We start from the raw sequence: 27,466 nt of genomic DNA on the forward strand, positions 1-27,466 counted from the left end.
GAAAACATTTTTAGGGACGTGCACTTTTTAGATGGGGAACAGCTATTGAATTAGCCACCGTCATCGCGACCATCATCGCTTCGGCGTAATAAATTTTTGAAATGAAAACTTCCTTAGGGACGTTGTGCACTATTTAGATGCGTAAAAGTATTGAATTTACGAGCGTCATCGCTTCGGCGAAAACACTTTTTGAAGTGAAAACGTCTTTAGAAACTTCTTTTAGATGGGGAAAATCTATTGAATTAGCGACCGTCATCGTGACCATCATAGCTTCAGCAAAATAAATTTTTGAAGTGAAAACTTCTTTAGGGACGTTGTGCACTTTTTAGGTGGGGAAAATTTATTGAATTAGCGACCGTTATCGCTTCGGCGAAATAAATTTTTGAAGCGAAAACTTCTTTAGGGACTTTGTGCACCATTTAGATGGGGAAAAAGTTTTGAATTTAGAGCGTCATCGCTTCGGCGAAATAAATTTTTGAAGTGAAAACTTTATTTGAAGAGTACAAGAGAAAAACAAGGAAAGTCACATTTTATACATATTGAGATAAACACCAATTCGCGGTGTGCAAGTACTTGCACACCGTAATTGACGTAATTTCATATCTACTTTCATTGAAGAAGAAAAATTATATGTTGCTCCACAATATTGATATGATATGCAATTATTATATAAACGTAAATTTAATTAATGGTATTTTGCTTGCAGTACTGCATTTTAATAACTAATTTTATTTACTACATACAATTGTTTACGTTTTAATAACATAACCTGAATCTTATTTTTTCTTATTATTTTTTTGGACTATGGTCTTGACAATTATCCAGTAACCAGGACTAATATAATTGGCCAATATAATTAAAAGTGCGAATAAAGTTGCACAGCGTAGAAATAGGTGTCGCTTTGCCGAACTTGCACGGTCCCAATAAAGGTTTAATTCTTATGATATCTAAAATCTACTTAGGAGATTCTTAGCAGAATTCTAGGAATTATTAGTCTATAATCTTAATATAATATTAATCTATATTAACTTATTAATTTAATAATGCACCAAAAAACTGCTAACATTCCTGATTTTTGTCCAGTGGCGTGCGGACAATCCTGGTCCTTCGCCTGGATACAAATTCTTATAAAATTTATATAGACTGATCTTTCAGTGGACATATTTCTTTTGCCGGTTCGTTTATGTTTTCGCTTTGAAGTTGATCGAGTGAATACCTTTTTCCGTTTATCCATAATGTATTGTATCTTAAATGTGCCAGGTATCCTTCCTCTCTTGCTAATTTCATATGCTCCGTGAGTTATTTTCTTTCGGCGATTATTTGCTTTGAAAAGTTTTCACTTATATATATTTTTGTTCCTTTAAGATATTTGGACCATTTCAGTACATCTGTTCTCTTAGTTTCGCTCCTCATTTAAATCAGTATAGGTCTGTTTTTTATGTTTTGGCCATCTTGCTTTCCTATTCTTTTAGATACGTTATTTCTTGTTCGGGGTCTATCTCAATTCTTAGTGTAGAGAAAATATTCATAAGACCGCCAGAGTTCCAGTTAAATGTGCCAGGTGTCCTTCCTCTCTTGCTATTTTCATATGCTCCGTGAGTTGTTTTCTTTCGGCGATTATTTGCTTTGAGAAGTCTTCACTTATATATTTTTGTTCCTTTAAGATATTTGGACCCTTTTAGTACATCTGTTCTCTTAGTTTCACTCCTCATTTAAATCAGTATAGGTCTGTTTTTATGTTTTGGCCATCTTGCTTTCCTATTCTTTTTAGATCCGTTATTTCTTGTTCAGGATCTATCTCAATTCTTAGTGTAGAGGAAATATTCATAAGACCGTCAGAGTAGACTGCAGCACCCCAAGAAACTGGTGTTCTGACCTCTACCCTGGTGTGTGGGATTCAGTCCGCTTGACCGATTCAGACACCTGTAAATCCAAGCTAATCAATCGTGAAAACGCAACTGCCTACCCACTAAAACCCCCTCATTCCAGCCGTGGACAACCGGTACGTACTTTTAACAAACGTTACTTCAGATACCCCGCTGCTGACCCTATCTCTACTCCATGTCGGTGTAGCCGACTGTGAGGAGTAGTATTCTTTTATTTGTTCCAGAAATAAAACATTGAGTACTGTGTACAGAAGAAAAGTATATAAAGTTTAAATAAAAGGAAGCATAAGTGTACACAACTAAAATAAAATAAAATAAGATGAAAATAAGTATTCATAAAACAGTGTTAAGATAAAAATACATAGGTAAAATAAGGGATAAAATATCCTTAATAATGTCTTCTGTCACTCTCTCATCTCCCACCTTGTCTCACTCTCTCTCGCGTTTCCTTTTTTATCTGTTATTATGTCTACTATCACGTTGAAATTTTCTTTGCTTTGCATGGCTACATTCATTATAATAGTCTCTGGTGTTGTCTCACCTAGTTTTGTTCTCATGTCTTGTTGTTTATTGTGGAAAACGTTGCAATGGAATACACAATGCTCTTCGTCGTCACGCACTCCACATTCTATACATAAGTCATCTTTAGTTTTCCTAATGCGATATGTGTAAGACCTGAATGAGCCATGCCCGGTCAGGAATTGAGTAAAAGTAATTTGTTCTTTTAAACCTACATTGGTACCACTCTTTCACATATGGAATTAGTGTTTTCGTCCATTGTGCTTTTTCTATCTGTTCCTCCCATTCTTATTGGATTTCGTTTAGCATTTGTTCCCTTACCTCCGCTTTCACCCCTATCAGGTGGCCGTTATTATTTTCGTATATGATCTTACGTTATTTTGCTAGAAGGTAAATGGGGAGCGTACCCGCAATCACCTGTAGGGCTATAGTCGATGTAGTCCGGTATGCACTTACTACCTTCAGGAGGGGTTTTCTTCGAGTTCTCGTTAATATTTCCTCATATTTTTTGAATCTCAACGCTTCAAGCCATACAGGTGCCCCATATCGGAGAATGGATTGTACTGCCTGGAGATACAATTTTCTTTTATAGTTACTCGGTCCGCCTATATTTGGCATAATCTTTGTCATAGCAGCGATTCTCTATTCAGCCTTCTGAGCTGTATTTATAATAAGCTGTATTTATAAGGTGTTTTGTGTATCTCAAACCTGAATCAAGGTGTATGCCCAAATATTTAACAGTTACTCGGTTCTATAATGCTACCATTTAAATCGAAACTCAAAGTTTGTCTCTGTCTTGGTGCCTTTAGTAGTACTATATCTGTTTTGCTACTTGCCAACTCTAGGTCATTCTCTATCATCCGCCTGTTGACTTTTCTGTAACAACTTGTCACCTTTTCTTTAATACCCTCATTTATGTTAGACTCTATTAGGATTGCAAGGTCGTCTGCATATGATATGGCGTAGGTGTCTTGCCCATAGTCTATTTCTAATACCCCGTTGTACAGTACATTCCATAGAGTAGGTCCCAAAACTGACCCTTGCGGTACTCCTGATGAGAGTTTCATGTCTGTCTTATATGCTACATTTAAATATCTGTTTGTAGGGTATTTATTTATAATATTTATGACGTAGTCTGACACTCCTGCCACTTTGAGCTTCGTTAGTATGTGATGCCAATTTGCAGAGTTGAAGGCGTTCTTCACGTCGAACATCACAAGAATGGCCCAACGCCCATTACAGTGTCAGAGATCTTCTTCATCGCATCTATAGCCGATCTGGCTTTTCTGAAACTTTTCATATAATTTTCCTATGCAATCTAGTAAGCATAGAGGTCTATATGAGCTGGCTTCGTCGGGGTACTTTCCTGGTTTTGGTAATAATACGAGTTTTGCCAACTTAAGTTCATCTGGGAATACTCTTCGCATCACTTCAGGTTTCTCTTTTACTACCAGTTTTATTGCTTCTAGCGTTACTTTATCTGGACCTGGTGCTTTTCCTGCCGTGATACTTTCTGCTGCTTGTATGATCTCTTCAGTAGTGAACTCTGCAGGTCCAATATTGTTGTCTATCGGTAGGAATGTCTAATATTATTGTCTATCCGCAGGAATGTGTTGTCAGGCTTCCTTGGAAATAGAGTGTTCGCTATTTCCATCTTTCGTTTTGCACAAAGGTTATATGGGGTCTCGAACCTTAGACTTTTCATGGCAATCTTATATGCTTCGCCTCATATGTCTTCTTCCAGCGCGACACACAAATCCTGCCAACATGTGCGTTTAGCCCTTTTAATTTCATTACTCTTCTTTGGCTCTCTTATATGCCTCCTTATGTTCTTCTTGGTTCCTGTGCTATTCGCCGGTGTCTTAAGCATTCCTCTCGCTAATTTTGGGTTTGGTCACTCCACCAGTAGGGTACTGTATATGTAGTGTGCCTATTTATAGTACTTCTTTTGTGTGCATTTATGATATTTTCTCTGAGTTCGTTAAAGTTGGTAGTTTCTTCTTGTAGGTTATTTATTTCTTTTTTAAAATTCTCTTTGTCGAATACTGTTCTCTTCCTGTCGTATTTTGTGACCTTGGTGCCAATTTCGTAGGTGATGTACTACTGGTGAAAGGTGAAGAGGTTCTCGTCCAGTACATCCCAATCCCTGATCTTATTGGCAACACCACCGCTAGCTATGGTGACATCTATGTGACTTTTCGATGTACCTCTCACAAAGGTTGGTTTTCCATTGTTTAACACTATGAGGTCCGCCGCTGAGATCCAGTCGTTACAAAGTTCACCCCTCTCGTCATTTAGGGGGCATCCCCAAAGAATGGACTTTGCATAAATGTTTCTCCCTCTGTGTCGTGTCGATTATATTCTCCGCTCTCTAGTAATATTCGGGGAAATATAGTATGCTATTATGGTTATATTGTCGATTTTTATTGTTACATACCCCTCTTTTCTTACTATTTTATTGATGAACACATTTCTATTTAGTATCTATTTAGAATTTTTATCGCTATGTCGATGATATTATCATATATCCAACCTTTCTTCGTAGCTATTCTCTGGGATTCTCTATTAGGTTCTGGGACAATCAACAGATCTGCTTCTATGTCCAAGGCTTTCGCGTGAATTAATTCGTGTTATCTTTGCCCTTCCGGCGTTGACTTGTAATATTTTTAGTCTCTCTGTCCCTATCGCAGCCATTTTTAATATCTACCAATAACTTATTAGGTCACTTAGATGGGTTGTGGTGTCTGTTATTGTGGCTATCCAAGGATAATTCTCTGGACACTATCTGGCGACAGTTCGTCCATCTTCTGACTTGCGGCTTCAGGTGTTCGAGCCTCGCTGAGTGTCATCTGTATTTCTTCGCAGGCTTTCGAAAACTCCATCATAAGAGACTCTTCAAAAACCTCGACTTCTTCAGTAGGTACCTCGACCTGTCGCGCTGTAGGTACGTCGCGCAGGCCTAGTCAAACTCGTCAGATTCAGTTTCTGTATTTTGCGAGGGTTTCAGAGTATGAAATTCCTCGGCGAGGGCTGTATCTTTTTTCTCAGGTTCAATATAAGGAGAAGCAAAGCAGATTAGGGATCTATGCCCTTGTTTTTAGGGCCGTCCCTAATTCTGGGCAGTCCATGCTACCCGTCCTGTGCTGTGAGTTACATAGAACACACCATTCGACCTCTTTACACTCCTTTATCTTGTGCCCGGTTTTTCCACACCGGTAGCATGTGCTGCTCCGGTCTGGTCCTTTACAACATTTGTGCTGTGGGTGTATTCCCAACACTTGCTACACCTCATTACCTTTAGTTCTCTTTTCTATTTGACATCTTACGATGCCAACTCTAAGGTAGCGTTTCTGCCATAACGTTTGCCACAGGTACTGGTACTACTACCGTCGTGGCCTGGGTCTATCCCTTAAGGGGCCGGAGGTCTCCCATCTTGTAAAACCCCTCCCAGTTACCGAATTGTTCCTCAAAAGCCTTCTTTATTTCATCTGTGGTAATTTCAAGTGCCATCCCGCAGATGTGCAGGGTTACTGTTTTGTTTTCGTCAACAAGCTGGACAGCTCTCATTCCTCCATCCTGGGTCCCTATGGCGGCCTTGATCTTTTGCAAGGCTGCTCTATCTTTGTCCAGTGTAATTAGAAGTTGGCCGTTCTTGGTACTCCTAAGAGAGCAGACTACATCGGAGGCATCCGTACACGTCACAGCTATCTTAACAGATTTTAATATGTCTTTATAATCACCATCTTTTTGGTGACTATCATACCGTATGCTTTTAACGTTTGCATAATCTTCTTGTTCTTCCTCTATTCCGTGTACTACCTTGTTCCGTGTATGCTCTTCCTTCTGATGTTTCTTTCTAGCATTTCTATTCTTTCCGTTTGGACTTTAGGTATTAATGGAACATAGTGCGGCTTATAATATTCAAGCTCGCATTGATACTGTCAGGAGACGTATTGTAGAACATAACATGCGTATTCGAAGTGATGACTCTGGAAATGTTCTGTTTACAAATGTATGACATCACAAATGTACAGTGATGACTGAGAAAATGTTCTGATTACAAATGAATCCAGATTTTGCCTCTATAATTCTGATCGACGTTTAAGAGTAATTCGACGACCAAATGAGAGTTATGACCAGTACAATATACATAGGACAACTTTATTTAATGGATGGTCTATTATGGTATGGGGAAGAATTTTTTGAGAGCGGACAGATTTGGTTCTTTTACGTGGAAGTTCTTTAAATTCTTTATTTAAATTTTAAATTCTTTATTCAAATAGAAATCCTACTAAAAATAAGTATAAAAATTTGCTTCTAGTATGGTGGGCCCAAACTAGACCCAAACCCAGACATCCAAAGTGGAAGTTATCCTCCATCACCAAATTGTTCTATATGGTCCACATAAAGTTCAGAAAAAAGTCACACCATTTTGAGCGTCGGGTTTGGGGAGGAGAGGGGGAGAAAGCAGTAAATTCATAGTTTTTTAGGTTTTTCGTTGATATTTCTAAAACTATGTGGTTTAGCATTAACAACCTTCTATACAAAAATGTCCTAGGTACATTAAACTTGAAATAAAAAAGGCACTATACATAATCCTTCTAAAATGAACGGTTCCAAAGTTACAAAGGTAGTATAGTATAATTGGTCCAAAAAAAGGCCTAACCCAGACATCCAAAGCAAAAGTTTTCGTTCAACACCAAATTGTTCTTTATCGTCCACATATTGTTCAGTAAAAAGTTACACCATTTTGAGCGTCCGGTTTGGGTGGGAGATGGGGGAGAAGTTGGTAAATTGGTAGTTTTTTTACGTTTTTCGTCAATATTTCTAAAACTATGCTTTAGCGTAAACAATGTTCTATGCAAAAATGTTCTACATAACATTTAAAACAAAAAAGGTCCTATACATAATTGTTATAAAATTTATTTATTTTATTTTACGGGCAAGCCCAATTCTACAAAAATACATAGTGTACAGAAAAAAAAACAATAACATAATATAATATAAAAAAACAGACATACAGAAATATAAATATAAATATAATATTAGAAGTAAATATGTACTATGAAATAATATCATAAAACCAAGTTAACAAATTACAGACGCTTCACTCAAATATTGATCCCATGTAAATTTCTTTTAAAACGACTGATGGAGTTGTCGAACAGTTGTAAATTGTAAAGGGAGTTTGCTAAATTCAAGACTCTGGGTACGAACGAAAAAAGTGAATAATTAAACCTGTGGAATGGTACATAAAATGTTCGCACTTGTCTAGTGGTGCGAGGTGGTACAAACAGTGCGATCTTATTAAGTAGTTGAGAACAACTGCATATACCATTTAAGATCTTGAATAATAGCAAAAGGTCCCTTTGTTTTCTCCTGCTTGCAAGAGAAGGGACCTGCAGTTGATGCTGCCATACAGCGTAATCTTGATAGGTATGAAGCTTAAAAGCAATGTAACGGAAGAAACTATTTTGGACTTGTTCAAGTTTCCTAATGTAGACCAAGTAGTGTGGGGACCACACTGAAGAACAATACTCGAGGTGAGACCTGACCAAAGAGAAGTAAAGAACTCTAATACTGGATATGTTTGTAAAATCACGAGTTGTTCTTTTTACAAAACCCAGCATTTTCATAGATGTTTGAATGACATTGATGATGTGAGTATTGAAACAAAGAGAGTTTTCCAGTGTAATCCCCAAGTCCTTGATTTTATTAACAGTGTTGAGCAATTGGCCATCAATGTAATAGTTTGATAATATTGGGTGGTGAGTACGGTTAAAGTTAATTACATGACATTTGATTGAATTAAGGTTCATACCGTTAAGTGAACACCATGCAGAGAGGTTATTCAGTTCTGATTGCAATATGGCAGCATCATAATGATTTTTTATAACTTTAAAGCACTTCAAGTCATCAGCAAATAGCAAGGCGTTACAATCGTGAAAACAGTTGGTAATATCATTAATAAATATATTAAAGAGTAATGGACCCAAATGGGACCCCTGTGGTACACCTGACTTAACTGGAAAGGTTTGTGAGTAAAAGTGGTTTACTCGAACTTGTTGAAATCTTTCGGTTAAATAACTCTGTAACCACTGCAACAAAGGTCCACTTATGCCATAGGAGCTAAGCTTTTGAATCAGGAGTTCATGATTTACTCTGTCAAAGGCCTTGGAAAACTCAGTATAAATTGAATCAACTTGAAGTCCCTCCTCCAAGGCTTCAGACAGAAAATCAACATAGGTCAACAAACTCAGTTCAGCAGACTTACCTGTAGTAAAACCAAATTGCTGAGAGTTTAGGATCCCGGAGCTATCGAAGGTGAGGAAATCAGTTATAATACTCTCAAAAACCTTTGGTATAACACTAAGAATAGATATAGGGCGGTAATTACTAATATTAGATTTATTACCAGATTTATATATTGGTGTGACATATGAAAGTTTCCAAAAGTCTGGAAACTGACCTACATCCAAAGATTTATTAAATATATGAAACAAAGGTCGCGATAGTACAAAACTGAATTCCTTAAGAAAATTAGGTGGTATACCATCAGGCCCAGGACCCTTGTTGACACTTAATGATGAAAGCTTTTCGTAAATTTTGGAAATCTGGATACGATATGATGAGATATTGAGTTGAGACTGAATATGGTCAACATTGCAATTTAAAGTAATATCACTATAAACTGATGAAAAGTGATCTGCAAATAAGTTGGCAATATCATTGCCACATGAAGCTACAGAGTCATTCAGGGACATTGAGTCAGGTATACAATTGTTTTCACGCTTGCTACCTACAAATTTCCAAAAATGCCTTGCGTTATTTTGTATAGAAAATTCGGTGAAACGTATGTAATTGTCATAACAGCATTTAGATAGATTTTTACAATTTGTTCTCAGATGACAAAAATCAGCATAGCTTTCAGGAGTCTTTAAGGTTTTATAAATTTTATGAGCTTTTATTTTTTCCTTTAACAATTGCTTAAGCTCAGAAGAATACCAACAAGGAAATTTCTTAGTACTAAAATATTTAATTGGAGTGAAATGTTCAATGAGAGAGTAAATAATGTCATAAAACATAGCGATCATGTCGGAAAGATCTCTACCACGAAACAGGTTATCCCATTCTATATATTCTAGACATTGGTGAATTGCTGGAAAGTTTGCATTACGGAAATCATAATAATATTCGTTACCAGAAATTGACCTATCAAAAACATTAAGCTGCAATGATGTTAACAGAGGAGGATGATGAGAGTCAGGTGAAACCAGAGCATCGTCAGCTTCAGAAATGACAAGCTCTTCTGGGGCCAGGATAAGATCCAGAATAACACCCCTGCTATTAAATATAAAATTACATTGAAAAAGATTATTTTTTTTTATTTATTTATTTTTTTATTGACGGGATTACCCCATTAAAAGTTATACAATTAACAATAATAAGTTTACGAGCTAAATATGTACTAATAATACTTTAACATTATAATTAGATTAACATTTAATAATTATAATTAGATAACAAATATTAGAATAAGAATAGGTAGGTACTTGTAACCTTAGAACTAACAAAAAGAAAATTAAATAAATACTCTATTTAAATTATTTTTAAACATATTCAGAGATATATCAAAAATTTCAATGTGTTTGTCATTTATAAGTTTACAGTAACGATCTATAGGTGAATTTTGGCCATAACTTGTGCGATGGAAAGGAATATAAAATGTTATAAAATCACCTCTTCGATTTCTAGTTTGTATATCAACATTAATACACTGTAATAGATCACAGCAATCTAAATTTCCATTTATTAAATTATACAAAAATACTAATCCTACTTGATTACGTCTATTTTCCAGTGTATTAAGTTTTAAACTGTTTTCTATTAATGCATAATCGTGATCTACAATAGTTTGACCTAATTTAAATGCACAGAACCTCAAAAATTTGTGTTGAATTTTTTCAACAGTCATATTATGAACTGCATGGTAAGGAGACCATACTATAGAGCCATATTCAAGTTTAGATCGCACCAAAGAACAATAAACTCCTCTTACAGTGTCAACTGAAAAATTACTACAGTGTCTCAAAATAAATCCTAACATTTTTGAAGACTGAACTGTTATGTAATTAATGTGTTCAACAAAACTCAAACTCTCGTCAAAAATCACTCCTAAATCTTTAACTTTTGAAACATATTTCAGATCTTCATTATTTATTTTATATGAAGTATTGATCTTCCTATTACCTTTGAAAAAACTAATGTAACAGCATTTTGAGACATTTAGGTTGAGTTTGTTTACTGTACACCAATGTGTCAATCTATCCAGGTCTTCCTGCAGAAGGTGTTGGTCCAAAGGACTAGAAATTATCTTTGATATTTTAAAATCGTCAGCAAAAGCTAAAGCATCACTGTTTTCAAAGCAGTCGAAAATAGAATTCACAAACAGATCAAAGAAAATCGGTGAGCAGTGCCCACCCTGAGGAACGCCCGATGTAACTGCAATAGAGTTTGACAGAAAGGATCCAACCTTTACCTTCTGCTGGTGGCCAGACAGAAAACTCTTGACCCAGGTGACTGCGATTATGCCAAAACCAATATCGATGAGCCTCTTAAGGAAAATGCTATGGTCAACTCGATCAAAAGCTTTAGAAAAGTCTGTATACACTGTATCAATTTGTTTAAAGTCTTCCATAGCATTTATTAATCTATTCTGATATAAAACTAAATTGGTAATAGTAGATCGACCCGAAAAAAACCCATGCTGATTCTTATTTATTAAATTTCGACATAACCAACTTAACTGACCACAAACCAAGCTGTCAAAAAGTTTGGGAATAGATGACTGTATGCAAACACTTCTATAGTTCTTAACATTGCTTTTATCTCCGTTCTTTTAAATAGGCATAATATAACTATTTTTCCAGTAATCAGGAAAAACAGATGTTGTTAGGGACAAATTATATAAAACATGCAATGGTTTTGTAAGAGTACAGATACACCTTTTAAGTAGAATATTGGGTATTCCATCAGGACCTAATGTGGTTTTACTAGGTAAACGCAAAATTTTATTATAAATTTCTTGTATAGAAATGTCTGCAAAGTCGATATTTTGTGAACAATTTATAGGTAAAACTAAACTATCCACAGAACTATTTTGGTCTCCAGGAGTGTAGACTGTCTGAAAGTATTCCTTAAAAAGGTTCACAATGTCTTGGCCATTTTCTGCCAACTCTTCATTATACTGCATTGAGTGAGGTAGTGAGTGATTAGACTTTAGGTCGCGCACATACTTCCAAAAGTACCTAGGATTAGTTTTGAACTCATTATTTACATGAGATATATACTGAGACCAACATACTTCTCTGACTCGTTTGCATTCTGTACGTAGTTGACAAAATCTTAGGTAATCTGAATGTAATTGTGATTTACTGTAAGTTTTATGCATTTTTCTCTTTTGAGATGTTATGTATCGCAATTCTGGTGAAAACCATTTAGGAAAACTGCTAGATATATATTTTTTCAAAGGTACAAAAAGAGCAATTCCCATACCCAAGATTTCATAAAAATTGTTAACTGAATCATTAATATTATTTGAGAAACATTGTTCCCACCGTACACTTGCTAAAAAATTATTAAGACCAAAATAGTTTGCATTCTTAAAATCATAGTAAAAATCATGTAGATATAAGGTACTAGAGTCTTGATTGTTAGAAAATAGGTTTAAAGTACATTCGTAACTAAAATGGTGCAAACTATCAGCAAAAATAAAATCCTTAGATTTACTAAGTTGTACATTTTTGTCATTTGTAAACAACAGATCCAAATATATATTCCTACTATTGGGTATTTCATTTAATTGATACAGTTGCAAAAAACCAAATTGTTGAGCAAGTCCTACTGCATTCGATGTACCAGGACACTCTACTCGAACTCCATAATCGTCATTAAACCACCTAGCATCTGGTAAGTTATAGTCACCAAATAAATATATTTTATTCAATGGAAACCTTTGCAAAATATTTTCAACTGCTTCACAATGTTTATTGTAATATATTTCAGGCATCTTAGGTGGAATATACAGACCTCCAATTATGAATTTTATACTTTTAAAATTACAAGAAATAAATAATTGCTCCACAGTTACCTGTTCTATATGGATTCTAGCAGAAGATATAGTTTTACGTACATAAACAAGAATGCCACCACCTCGTGATTTTTGACTAGTTAAACTTGATCTATCATTACGGTATATATTGTAATTTTGACATTCCAATTCACTATCCAAATAGTCACAGCACAGGTTGCTCTCAACTAATACTAAAATATCATAGGAGGAACTATTCACAGCCATTTTTAGAGCATCTAACTTAGTATGAAGTCCTCCCACATTTTGGTAGTAAGCTATCAATGGGGTATTGATTAGTTTTCCTGATTTCTATGATTAATTCTTTTAGCTATAACCTTTGGTATCCCGTTTATATATTTAATCTGAAGATCAGGTTCACCATTGCTTATTCTGCGTTGCAATTCCTCCTTAGCTGACTTAAAAGCATTTTGTTGTAGCTTTGTTGAGTCATATGATATTTTAAATGATTCTAGACGTCTTTTGGAACGAAAAATGTGCTTGACAGTTTCAGAATTATTGCAAATTATCTTGATTGGTCTAGGTTTGTTGTTTCTTCCTTTCTGACCTACTCTGAGTACCTTAACAATATCTGGTACCTTGGTTTGATGCCCTACTTTCTCAAAAATCTGATGCACAATCTGAGTATCATGTCTAATCTTATCCTGAAAATCAATAGCAGAAGACTCGGGAACATCATATACCATAAGGTTGTTTGCCCTAATGGAGCGTTCATGGGCTTCACTTAAAATCAACTCGATGTTCGATGATACTGGAGAAGATTTGAGTTCCTGCAGTTCCCTTTTAAGACTGTTAACTTCATCTTGTAACTCACTCATTTTTCTTACTACCATTGGAGCCGATTTGAAGGCATCTCGGCACTCCAAGCATAGAAACATTAAAGTTCTTTTTTGAAGCACTACAGCCCTCATTTCAGATGCTGACATTCCAGAACATTCCTCTGTCAGATGAAAAGTCGTCCTACAGCAATCACAATATATATGCTTGTCTTGGGATGTTATCTCCAAGTTGCATTGTTTACAATCTGCAGGCATGGTTAACCTCACTTTTCTGCTTTATGATTTTTTCCACTTAAACTGCTTAAAAACTAAGAATCCAATGTAACAACAACAAAATTTATCGCTGATCAACTACTAGACATCAACTCAGGTATTTAAAAACCTCTAATTTAATGTTTTTTTGAAAAACTGTTCAAGAAAAAATAAACAAAACAACTCGCAAACATAACCTTCAAGGTTGTCATTATGATAAGCACACATATTTGAAACAACCTCAATGCCATCAACTACATTTAGAGGTGATGAAGTTTGTGAGGTTGCAGAAGAGCAATAATCTTCAACTCTCCACCTAGCTGAGGGGAGATTATAGTCACCAAATAAGTGAAATTTCAGGGATGAAAACTGTTCACTTAGAAGCATCAGTTGGTCAGCATGAACTTGATAGGTGTAGGCTGGAGATTGAGGTGGAATGTATAGAGCTCCCAGAATAAGTTTGCCGTGGAACCGTACAAACAGCTGTCCAATAGAAGGATCAGATTGGATTCGTAATGATGAATATTTCTTTAAAATAGCTATTAATACTCCACCCCCTCTAAGAGATGAACTAGAGGCAGGTGTACGATCCTGTCTATAGATATTGTAATTGACAAGACCAATTTCAGCATCAGCAATGTCACTATTGAGCCAAGTTTCTGTTAGAATGATAATATCATAGGTACAATTAAAAACATTGAGGCTTAATTCAGTAAGTTTTGTTCTGCGACCCCGGACATTTTGGTAATAGACTGTAAACTTACCCAAGTCAGTAGAGTTTAAAGGTTTTTTTGAATGATTTTAGGTATGTTATTGAAATACTTAATCGTGAGATTAACCTCTCCAGCATTTTGTCTCTTTGAAAGCTCGGACCTAAGACTATCTAAAAGCTTTCTTTGGTTAGGGGTTTGATCTAAAATAAAATATATCTTTTTTTCAAGACTAACTGTTTGTTTGTTTTTAATAACATGAAGAGCATCACTTGCTGAAGAAAAAATTACTTTAATGGGACGATGTCCCATTATCATGTAAAATCAACGGTTCAGGTGTTATGGAGGGTGAAAAATGGAGGTTTTTATATATTTTTTGGGCAATTTATAATATTATTACTGATGAAAAAAATTTTCTAACACGATTGTGTGTTGTAAATAAAATTTGTTATTTCAGTGGCTGATGGTATGTTAGTGATAAGCCCTTGAAGAAACGACAACCTCACCACCCAAAATCATCATCAATTGCCCATAAAATATAAAAAGTATCGAAAGCCTCCAATTTTCACCCTCCTTAACTCTGAAACTGTTGATTTTATAACAATTATGTATAGGACATTCTTTGTTTTACGAAAAACGTAAAAAACCTACTAATTTAACGACTTCTCCTCCATCACCCCCCAAACCAGACGCTCAAAATGGTGTAACTTTTTATTTAACAATATGTGTCTGTGTGTATATTTGGATGTCTGGGTTAGGCCTTTTTTGGACCAATTATATACTACCTTTGTAACTTTGGAACTGTTCATTTTAGAAGGATTATGTATAGTGCCTTTTTTATTTCAAATATAATGTAGAACATTTTTGTATAGAAGGTTGTTAATGCTAAACTGCATAGTTTTAGAAATATTGACGAAAAACCTAAAAAACTACGAATTTACCAATTTCTCCCCCCTCTCCCCCCAAACCCGAAGCTCAAAACGGTGACTTTTTTCTGTCTATTATGTGGACCATACAGAACAATTTGGCTTTGGAGGATAACTTTCACTTTGGATGTCTGGGTTATGCCATCTTTTGGATCAATTGTATTAAATGTAATATACAACATAATTACAATACAGTGGAACCCCGATAAGTCGGCCCCCGATAACCCGGAAGTCCGGCTAACCCGGACCGATTTTTATCAGACAAACATTACAACAATAAAAATGTATGTCCTTTATGCTGGATTTTCCAATTTCTTTTCAACATCTTAAAATATTTTCTTTTATCTTTCCTTATAAACATATTGTTCGAATACTATAATATCTTATATTTTTCAGGCTAATTTTATTTATCATAATAAACTTTCTTCGTAAAAATTTGTTGCTTTAGCGAATTCCTATGTAGTTCATTCGTTTAAATTTTCAATGTCAAACACATTATACAGTGAGAGATAATGCGTATTTGTGTAATTTGATACATAATATACCTTAGTAAAAATGACTGGCATGGCAGACAACGCTCATTCTCGTGTTATCGAAACCAACAGGCATCTGTAGTATCCTTTATTTACTTGAAACTGTCTAGCATTGTTTAGAAAAGACTATTAAAAAATTATTTTTCAAACAATGGTCTTAGTCTTCACTCTTATTAAATAACATAAGTTCGTTCTCGTTGCGACAAAGTATTGTGTGTGTGTAGTAAAGTCGCATTGTTCGTTCCGCGTAAATATATTCAGATTTTGTGTTTTTTGCGTGATTTTTTGTCTACGTAATGGCAATAAAACTTAAAATGTTGTTTTTGTTTCAAAATGATAACAAAAGACAGTTTGGACAATCGGTGCAAAGCTAAGAAAGCTAAAAATGAGACTCTCGACGACGCTTTGTATGTGTGGAACGCGAACGTGGTTTACAAGTGTCTGTGTGCCAATTATAACGGAGTTTATCTGTAAGCATACCATATTTTAATAATTTTTACCATTTTCTCCGGCTAACCCGAATTTTCGATAACCCGGATCGGCCGCGGTCCCGATTAATCCGAGTTAACGGGGTTCCACTGTACATGCAATATACAGCACTATCAGGTAAAATATATTAATGTTTTTAGCATTTTTTTAAAAGTTGGAACTGTCACTGCATTCTTAACACTGGGGGGAAGATGTTTAAATTCATTCATACATTTGTAAAACAAGGATGTCATTGTACTATGTTTATTAGTTTTTTGAATGTCAAAATTTTGAATGTTAAACAAAGAAAGGTGCGTAACCGATATTGTATCTAACATGTTGTACCTTTCACTTATTATATTAGTAACATGTTTTTGCTAATGCATCATAATGCAAGACCTCACATTGTACGAAGTGTAGTCGAATATTTACAACAGGTAAATCTTCTAACTTTGAATTGGCCACCGTATAGTCCAGATCTTAACCCGATCGAACATTGTGTGATATAATTGACAGACTACAACAGTGTTTGCCTCCTACTAGAACCCTACAAGAAGCAGAAACAGTAGCTCTCGAGATTTGGAATAATATTGATCGAGACCAAATAGCAAACCTCATTTCGAGTGTGTCTTGTCGATGTGAAGCTGTCATTAGAAGTAGAGGTGGAAGGGGTAAAGAGGTATAACATCTGATTCTTACGTTATGCTAATAAAAACATTTTGCATTATAAAAGTACATATCTCTTTTGCTTGAACCCACTCATTATGGGTCAAATTCCTTCTAGAACATTGCATTTCCACCAACGAAGAAAAAAAATTTTCCAAACCAAGAAATCTACTAATTTGAACTGAAATCCACTAATTTTTGACAACAAACCAGACACTTTGTGACTGTTGACATCCATCAAATTGTTAATTTCTCATAGCCTTCTTAAGGCTTGTTTATTGAACTAAACAGAAAATGAGGATTTATTGTTGAAAAACATATGGCCCTTTGTTAACGTACCTAACTTTTTTATTATCCAACGTAAGCAAATAAATCAAAAAGCAAAATGTTAAGAAAGTCTAAGGCTATAACTGACTTTTAATTTCAATATTTTATATGTGCTAGAATATTCCACAGGATGTTCCCAACTTTGATGATTGTTACACCCTGTATACAATGATGTTTACCTGTCTGGCAACAATATTATTACATCGATATTCTTAAAGAATAAGGCTATAACATACTAAAAAATTATTGAAATCGGATAACCGGCTAAGGAAATTCGAGATATCAAAAATGTACCATTTTTAAGGTGGTCCGTTAATTTCGCTGCTCAGTGTAATTGATGCAGAGTGAAGTACCATTTTTTGCCTTATAAACAATTAAATTATCTGCACCCTTTTAACCGTTACAAAAAAAAAAATAACAAAATACACTATCTGAAGTTGATAATGTTGTATTAATCGTGGACAACTTACAAGATACACTTTCTATGATACATTTGCTTAAAACTCTATCTGAGAGAGCAGGATTAAAAATAAACTTTGAGAAAACTAAACTGGCAGAGACTATTTCACTCATCTTAAAATTTTCACATAATCTGACCAATCACAAACCAAAGACAGCTTGTGTTATCGCGAAAACACCAACTGTCTTTCAATTCTGATTGGTCTATCAGCTTCGTGTTTTCAACGACGTAACCATGGATACCGATCGCAAAGCAAAGTTTGACGTTTGCCAAAAAAATTATTGTAGCTGTATACGTCAAAATGAGTCGTTTCGGTGGCACTTCAAACGAAGTTATAAACCAAAACATTGAAGAAAATATACCGAGTAACACAAGAAAATCTAAATCTTATATATGGAGACAATTTATGATGTTCTGTGTGGATCGCAACTACAAATTAGATGCAGAAAATAACAACGAAAGACTATCATTCATTCTAAAAGACTGGGCCTTCAACTATTTATTGTTATAGGTAAAAAATAATTATAACAAATTATTTATAGTTATAATAAATATTTCATGATTATGACTCATTGTGAATTATTAAAAAAATGGGTAGATTTGGGTTACCTAGATCAAATGTATTATTTTTAAATTCCTTCCTCTCATTCTACTGAATTTTTGACCTATCACTTTGTTCGTGAAATAGTCTAATAAAATACCACTCGTGATTTAATTTATCTTATAAGTCTGTCTTTTATTTCTAAACTCAACTGAGTTGCTTAAAGAAAACACCACTCGTCCTACGGACTTGTGGTGTTTTCAAGCAACTCAGTTTCGTTTAGAAGTAAATTGACAGACTTATCGCGAAAATTAAATCACTAGTGGTATTACTATTGATAATCAAACACATGAAATACAGAGGCGAAAAGTCCTGACATGGCCAGCATTTGGCAAACTAGGCCATATTCTAAAAAGTTCAATTCCCATGTGTCTCAAGCGAAAGGTTTAGAAACAATGTTTTGCCCATACAAACTTATGGAGCAGAGACTTTAACATTAATGCAAAAATATGCGAATAAACTCAAGAGTTACACAAGCCATGGAACATGCGCCTTCGAGATCACATAACAAATCAACAAATCGGGCAAAGATCAGGAGTTCAAGGCGTCATCAAAAGGATCATGATGTTTAAGTGGAACTGGGCAGGGCACTTAGCTAGAACAAAAGAGGGATGGTGGACAAGACGGATCATGGAATGGACGCCCAGAAACAATAAAGGAAGACGAGGACGACCACGACTAGATAGACCGATGACATAAAAAGAGTAGCTGGAAACTGGCTACAAGCGGCCCAGTGTAGAGAACACTGGAAAGAACTCAGGGAGGTCTGTGTCAGCAGTAGACGTGATTGGCTGCTTAATGATGATGAATATGGGACCACTTAAATATATGGATACTAACCTTTTTCAGTTTTTTGGTTTTCTTCAAATGGGTTAAGTTTATTTGCATGTTGTTCTATTTCAGTTTTTACTGGATATTCCTTTAAGTCTAAATAATCATAGGAGTCATATTGCTTATTGGATTCCTGCTTAATTTCACATTTAAAGCCATCCAAAAGAGCATCACCCAATTCATTATTCTCTATTTCTACTTTACACGATTCCTCGATAATTTCTTGTTTTACTTCCATTGGATTACTTGATTTTGTTTCCCAAATAAAATTACACCCACAAAGCCAAATCACTTTAGTAACAACTTTATTAACTTACTAAAAACGCTAATTACAAGTAAGAAAACTGTTCTTTTAGTTAATAAATCACGGTAAATGCAGTAAACAGTAAATAAATGGTAAATTAAAATAAATAAAAATTAATAACTTCTTCTTCTTCTCTTCATTTCAGGGTTGCCAGATGAAATTTCAGAATATCCCTAGACGGGAGCTTCAATTTCCCCTAGAAATCCCTAAATCGTATTAATTTGACCTAAAAAGAAGAAATTGACAGATGACAGCTGTCAATTTAATTTATAACCTATTAAACACTGCATAGGGATTACGTACACTCGATACGCATCGTATCCGCCATGTTTTCCCGTAAGGCGCTATGGGAAAACATGGCGGATACGATGCGTATCGAGTGTACGTAATCCGGGCCCACTTATCACAGGTTATGTGGTTTAATCCACTTTAATCATTTTGATTAGTTAGGCAATGTTTTATTACTTAGGAATATTTATGTCAGGGAACAATAAATAATGACAATAATAACAATATTTGAACAAGAGGATATTTAATAACAACAAAAAATGGCGCTAGCACAGTTTAATAAATCCCTAGATTTAAAAAAAAATCCCTCCAGAGCTCCAAAAGCTTCAAAAAATCCCTAGACATGGGGTGCATTCAGCAGACTCAATCGATGACTAATCGCTTAGGGCCGGTTGTTCGAACGCTAATCAACAATGATCATTATCAAATATTTAATTACTGTCACCAAAACTGTCAATGTCAACTTTGTTTGGGTTGCTGAAAACATAATTAATTACAATTATGAGATTTATTATTAATTATGTTAATAATGATTGTTATATTAATTGATTATAGACTCCACAGACTTTTTAACAACCCAAACAAAGTTGACATTGACAGTAATTAATTATTTGATAATGATCATTCTTGATTAGCGTTCGAACAACCGGCCCTTAGTGATTTTCTGCTGAATGCCACATAAATTTCCGATTAATTATCATTCGATGACTTATCGGTCGCCATTTTAAACATCGGTTTTGAAATATGATTACTTAGCAAATCAAAATAAGATTGACGTATGACGTGTGTCTAACACGTATATTTTAAGTTATGTATCTTAAAAAAAAACATGAATTGAAGGCAAGGAAAGCTAAAGGCATATAAATCACGCTGATAAATATCTGAGCTGCTTTGTTGGATTATTCGTATGTACCTATTAGGTTTACCTATGTCGCAAGAAATTCAAGAATTTGAAACTATGTATGAATTAAATGGGGTTATTTATAAATTACCATTTCATAATAATTTTCATTTCTGTTCTTGGGGTGTCTTTCACGTATTTGCAAATAATTTTGAAAAATGTGACAGTTGTCGTATGTACATAAAAGTATACCATTCAGAAGAATCGTTAGCGATTACACATCGCTAAGTAATCGATTAGTCATCGCAGTTTTCTGCTGAATGCAGCCATTGTAACCCTGCTTCATTTGAATGACCTTAGCCTTAGCTGCCTGGGCTATCCGGCCAGGATCCGTGAATATAGACTTGAATTTGAATATTCAAGAGCCGTACCACAGCATAATAAACGAAACCAGCAAGGACACTGCCTGATGCCGCCTTTGAAGTTGAAAAGTACAGGGTCGCCATTTTTCGCGTAGTACATCTCAGTGGTGATGTGATGTGTTGGTTCATCAGTGTTGCCGATGTCACCAACTTTATTACCCGTAAAGGCGGCGTCCCACCATCAAATAATTTGATCAAATTGGAGCAAACTGAAAGTGACAGTTGGTGACGTCACATCCTGAGTGTTCATTGTGGATAATAATGAAAAATTTTAATTTTAAATAAAGTACAAACAAGTTAGACAACTCAATACAAAAAATTTGATCAAAATAGACTGATAGTGAGAGCACAGATTTTTAGAATTTCAAAAAAACTGTAATTGTGACGTCACTTTGACGTACTTCCGGAGTTTGCTCAAACTGTTTGATCAAATTATTTGATGGTGAGACGCGGCCTTGAGAGATTCTTTTTGAATAATTTCTGGAATTTATGCAAAAGATTAACAATACAATCGCCATTCATCGTCAATATTTTGTGTTATGTCCCAATTATTGACATAATTCCCACAGGCATACGTATAAAATTATGTTAAAAATATGAATGTTATAAAAGTTGAGTAAATCTGTTAATTATGTACAAATCGGCAACACTGTCGATTTTCTACATTGTCTGGTACTACGCACAAAATGGCCGACGATCTGCGCAGTAATAGTGCGCGAACTTTTCCCGCCTACTAGTGTGTCACTGCTGTTGCGTTTTCTATGCTGTGGCCGTACCGAGCCGTACCTAAGATACATCTGGGCTTAAGCTCATATAGCTCCTGAATATGAAATAATTAAGAGTTAAAAAAACTTTGTAATTGTTTATAAGTTCCATAACTAAAGTTCTACTATTAATGGTCTAGTACTACCACGCAAAACCGCACTAAGTATGATACTATAAATAAAGTTATATGGTATATGTTATTTATAGTATCATGGCACTAAGCACATGAATTGCAAGCAAGCATAAAGTCTAAAGTTTTTAAGCAAGCTACACACGAGCCATTGTTGATGTTAAAAACTTTTGCACTGTGATAAATGTCTTTGAGTTTAAATTTTTAAACAACACGTCAGTTAATGTCGGACCGCCCCTCAGTCCCCTTCTAAGTAACTAGGACTCTCTTTGGAACCTAGTACATTCCAATAAAACATGTTGTAAAGTTCTTACACTGCCACATAAACACTTGTTTGAATGTCAATCTAAATAAATGTACAGGAACACTACAATGTCCACTTCTCATACGACACATTTGTGTGATTATACCTCTCCCCAGGTTGGGAAATTTTGTAAATCATGCCTTTTTATATGGAACTGTAACTTGTGAGCAATAAGTAATTCCTTTTGCCTGTCCTATTTGTTGGAATCGATTTTCCCAACCAATCCATAGGTTTTCTTTATATTTAATTTAAAAATATTTAAAGGGGGCCTTTGGTTCTTCATAATTCCAGTGTGACTTGGAATCCATGCAAATTTAGTTTCTCTATGTTGTTCATCAAATTCGCATTGTTTTTGTTTTAGTTGGAGAGTTTGTGAGTCTATTGCCGCCTTGTAGCTTGGTCTTGTGATTTTTTCTAGAGCACTTTTAGAATCACTACAGATGAGGTACTTTGTAAAATTATTTTGTTAGATTAACTCTAATGCTTTTTTAACGGCAAATACTTCTGCTGAGCAGATTGAATTAGGGGATGGTAATCTTGCTGTTAACTGTGTTCTCTCGTTAAGGTATATCCCAATACCTACATTACCTTGTTTATCTTTGGATCCATCTGTGAAAATAAGTTTATATTCTGACCAGTTATTGAGGTACCATTCCATAAACTTGGTTTGGGTATTTGCCTCTTTGCCCATATTGACAGTTTCATAAGCCATAGGAGAAATCTGAGTATTAAGTGGAAAGGAGTGACAAGGAAATAAGGAGCTATGTGCTACCTCATGAATCTCATGTAAAGTGTTCTGGAAAGCAGCCAGTTTTGGTGGGAAATATTTTCTTCTCCAAAAACTATAGTAACCCAGAAAGACACTGTGAAATTGCTCAATTGAGGTATATATTGGGTTCTCATAGGCTACTACTTTTAAAATGAATTTAGATGCTAGCCATATTCTTCTGAGATCTAACGGTGTTTCTCCACACTCTGACAAAATTATATGAACTGGAGAAGACCTCATAAATCCCCCTACCACTCTAAGAGCTCTATACTGAACCTTATCCAATTTTGTAAGTAGAGAACGTGCACAACCTCCTAGAAAAATGGATCCATAGTCAAGATGTGATCTAATATATGCCTTATATAGAGTGAGTAAAGTTGCAGGGTGTGCTCCCCACCAAGTTCGACACAAACAAGGAATACTATTAACTCCACTGGAAGCCCTCAATGCCATCTTTTTAATTTGACTTCTCCAGGAAAGGGAACTATCTAGAATAACTCCCAAATGAGAAATTTCTTGTTTCCAATCTAAACGTGTGTTATTCACTGATATTAGTGAATTCGGAATATTATTCCTATTTCTATCAAAAAAAATTGCTTGACTTTTGCTAGATGACAGACACATTCCCATATCATGAAGTTTATTAGATATATTTTCTACTGTGTAATTTAATTTTTCCACAACATCCACCCAGCTGTTGCCGAAGCAATAGAGGGCAACATCGTCTGCATACCGAGTAATTAGAACATCCTCTGGCACACAAAATGAGATTATATTGATGACAATATTAAATAGTACTACTCAAAGGAGAACCCTGAGGAAGGACCACATTGGTAGTTCTTGGTCCTAGCAGATTTAAGGAAATAGGATCACGAACAGACACCAAACGATTAGTCAATAAATGTTTGACCAATTCAATAAGTAACCATGGCAAATTGAGATCTCCCAAAGCATCCAATAATTGGATGATTGACACTTTATCATATGCTGAAGAAATGTCTAACATAACAGCAGCTGCTGGTTTTCTTTTTGAGGTATTCATTGAGATTTCATTGACCAGATGAATTAAGTTTTCAGACACCCCTCTACCTTTACGAAAGCCAGTCTGGAAAGGCGATAGGATCATAAAATGTTCTACATACCAATCTAACCTTATTTTTATCATGTTCTCTAAAAGTTTACTAACACACGATGATAAAACGATTGGTCTCCAACCCGAAATACAATTTATATTTTTATTGGGTTTGGGAATTAAATACAGTGTTTGTGATTTCCATTGAGTGGGAATATGCATTCCCTCCTTTAAACATAAATTGAAAATCAAAAATGAATAACCATTTTCAATTTCGTTGCAAAACGAAAATACAGCCGAACCATATTCCAGTCCAATCAGAGAGTGCCGCAAGCACCTCTACCGGTTTCGAAACTTATTAGTCTCTCATCAGGAGGCACATATGCTGCTCTCCCTGATCCAACCAAAACAAACCCCAGCGTGCAGTCCCGAATTGCAACGAACGAAATGGCATAGATGCCCTAGCGGCAACTGCTAACAAAAGACTAAGTTTTCACTCTAATGGCATATAACATATCCCACCAGAATGAAAACAATGGGAACCTTCTCTGGTTACACCTCCGAGGCTTCTACAATTTGCAAGCCATACGGATGCTGAGACTAAGGAAGATGAGGGAATTCTACAATTTACAATTCACGTCACATCTGCTCAGCGCGGTAAAGTTCCAACGAGACTGGTTCCCTTCATACTCCACACAGAGTAAATGTAAATCAAAAATGAATAACCATTTTCAATTTCGTTGCAAAACGAAAATACAGCCGAACCATATTCCAGTCCAATCAGAAAGTGCCGCAAGCACCTCTACCGGTTTCGAAACTTATTAGTCTCTCATCAGGAGGCACATATGCTGCTCTCCCTGATCCAACCAAAACAAACCCCAGCGTGCAGTCCCGAATTGCAACGAACGAAATGGCATAGATGCCCTAGCGGCAACTGCTAACAAAAGACTAAGTTTTCACTCTAATGGCATATAACATATCCCACCAGAATGAAAACAATGGGAACCTTCTCTGGTTACACCTCCGAGGCTTCTACAATTTGCAAGCCATACGGATGCTGAGACTAAGGAAGATGAGGGAATTCTACAATTTACAATTCACGTCACATCTGCTCAGCGCGGTAAAGTTCCAACGAGACTGGTTCCCTTCATACTCCACACAGAGTAAATGTAAATCAAAAATGAATAACCATTTTCAATTTCGTTGCAAAACGAAAATACAGCCGAACCATATTCCAGTCCAATCAGAGAGTGCCGCAAGCACCTCTACCGGTTTCGAAACTTATTAGTCTCTCATCAGGAGGCACATATGCTGCTCTCCCTGATCCAACCAAAACAAACCCCAGCGTGCAGTCCCGAATTGCAACGAACGAAATGGCATAGATGCCCTAGCGGCAACTGCTAACAAAAGACTAAGTTTTCACTCTAATGGCATATAACATATCCCACCTGGTAGAGGTGCCCTGGTAGAGGTGCTTGCGGCACTCTCTGATTGGACTGGAATATGGTTCGGCTGTATTTTCGTTTTGCAACGAAATTGAAAATGGTTATTCATTTTTGATTTACATTTACTCTGTGTGGAGTATGAAGGGAACCAGTCTCGTTGGAACTTTACCGCGCTGAGCAGATGTGACGTGAATTGTAAATTGTAGAATTCCCTCATCTTCCTTAGTCTCAGCATCCGTATGGCTTGCAAATTGTAGAAGCCTCGGAGGTGTAACCAGAGAAGGTTCCCATTGTTTTCATTCTGGTGGGATATGTTATATGCCATTAGAGTGAAAACTTAGTCTTTTGTTAGCAGTTGCCGCTAGGGCATCTATGCCATTTCGTTCGTTGCAATTCGGGACTGCACGCTGGGGTTTGTTTTGGTTGGATCAGGGAGAGCAGCATATGTGCCTCCTGATGAGAGACTAATAAGTTTCGAAACCGGTAGAGGTGCTTGCGGCACTCTCTGATTGGACTGGAATATGGTTCGGCTGTATTTTCGTTTTGCAACGAAATTGAAAATGGTTATTCATTTTTGATTTACATTTACTCTGTGTGGAGTATGAAGGGAACCAGTCTCGTTGGAACTTTACCGCGCTGAGCAGATGTGACGTGAATTGTAAATTGTAGAATTCCCTCATCTTCCTTAGTCTCAGCATCCGTATGGCTTGCAAATTGTAGAAGCCTCGGAGGTGTAACCAGAGAAGGTTCCCATTGTTTTCATTCTGGTGGGATATGTTATATGCCATTAGAGTGAAAACTTAGTCTTTTGTTAGCAGTTGCCGCTAGGGCATCTATGCCATTTCGTTCGTTGCAATTCGGGACTGCACGCTGGGGTTTGTTTTGGTTGGATCAGGGAGAGCAGCATATGTGCCTCCTGATGAGAGACTAATAAGTTTCGAAACCGGTAGAGGTGCTTGCGGCACTCTCTGATTGGACTGGAATATGGTTCGGCTGTATTTTCGTTTTGCAACGAAATTGAAAATGGTTATTCATTTTTGATTTACATTTACTCTGTGTGGAGTATGAAGGGAACCAGTCTCGTTGGAACTTTACCGCGCTGAGCAGATGTGACGTGAATTGTAAATTGTAGAATTCCCTCATCTTCCTTAGTCTCAGCATCCGTATGGCTTGCAAATTGTAGAAGCCTCGGAGGTGTAACCAGAGAAGGTTCCCATTGTTTTCATTCTGGTGGGATATGTTATATGCCATTAGAGTGAAAACTTAGTCTTTTGTTAGCAGTTGCCGCTAGGGCATCTATGCCATTTCGTTCGTTGCAATTCGGGACTGCACGCTGGGGTTTGTTTTGGTTGGATCAGGGAGAGCAGCATATGTGCCTCCTGATGAGAGACTAATAAGTTTCGAAACCGGTAGAGGTGCTTGCGGCACTCTCTGATTGGACTGGAATATGGTTCGGCTGTATTTTCGTTTTGCAACGAAATTGAAAATGGTTATTCATTTTTGATTTACATTTACTCTGTGTGGAGTATGAAGGGAACCAGTCTCGTTGGAACTTTACCGCGCTGAGCAGATGTGACGTGAATTGTAAATTGTAGAATTCCCTCATCTTCCTTAGTCTCAGCATCCGTATGGCTTGCAAATTGTAGAAGCCTCGGAGGTGTAACCAGAGAAGGTTCCCATTGTTTTCATTCTGGTGGGATATGTTATATGCCATTAGAGTGAAAACTTAGTCTTTTCATAAATTGAAAAATTTTAACAGGAACTTGATTGCTGACTCTGGAAGATGTTGCAACATAGAAAATGTTATACCATCCTGGCCCGGCACAGTATCCTTTCGTTCAACCAAAACCAATGAGAGTTCATTTAAAGAGAAGAGTTCACACTCAATAGTATTAGATTTCACTGGGTGAGACGCAATTTCCTCAAATACAGGTGGAGTCAATGAGCAAAGCATTTCCTCCCCTAACGATGAATTACTAGGAGTTCTAACTGAGGCTTTAGTGAAAGCCTTATGGAAA

At 36.0% G+C, this 27,466-nt stretch overlaps 1 protein-coding gene across 3 annotated transcripts in view; it reads right to left on the bottom strand.

Annotated features, from left to right (window-relative positions):
* LOC126889850 (zinc finger protein 235-like) overlaps positions 1-19,688 on the bottom strand; it is a 204,985-nt gene extending 185,297 nt beyond the window's left edge. Inside the window, exon 1 of one of the 3 annotated variants that reach the window (XM_050658538.1) lies at positions 19,118-19,678. In XM_050658538.1, coding sequence (XP_050514495.1) covers positions 19,118-19,346 — 229 coding nt within the window. In that variant the 5' untranslated portion in view covers positions 19,347-19,678. Of the gene's footprint in view, positions 1-19,117 lie in introns of all 3 variants that reach the window. The other 2 variants (XM_050658541.1, XM_050658540.1) reach the window with 2 other exon arrangements.
* Between the last annotated feature and the right edge of the window lie 7,778 nt (positions 19,689-27,466).

Source organism: Diabrotica virgifera, chromosome 8 (genome assembly GCF_917563875.1).
Source record: "Diabrotica virgifera virgifera chromosome 8, PGI_DIABVI_V3a".
Classification (NCBI taxonomy): Eukaryota; Metazoa; Arthropoda; class Insecta; order Coleoptera; family Chrysomelidae; genus Diabrotica; species Diabrotica virgifera.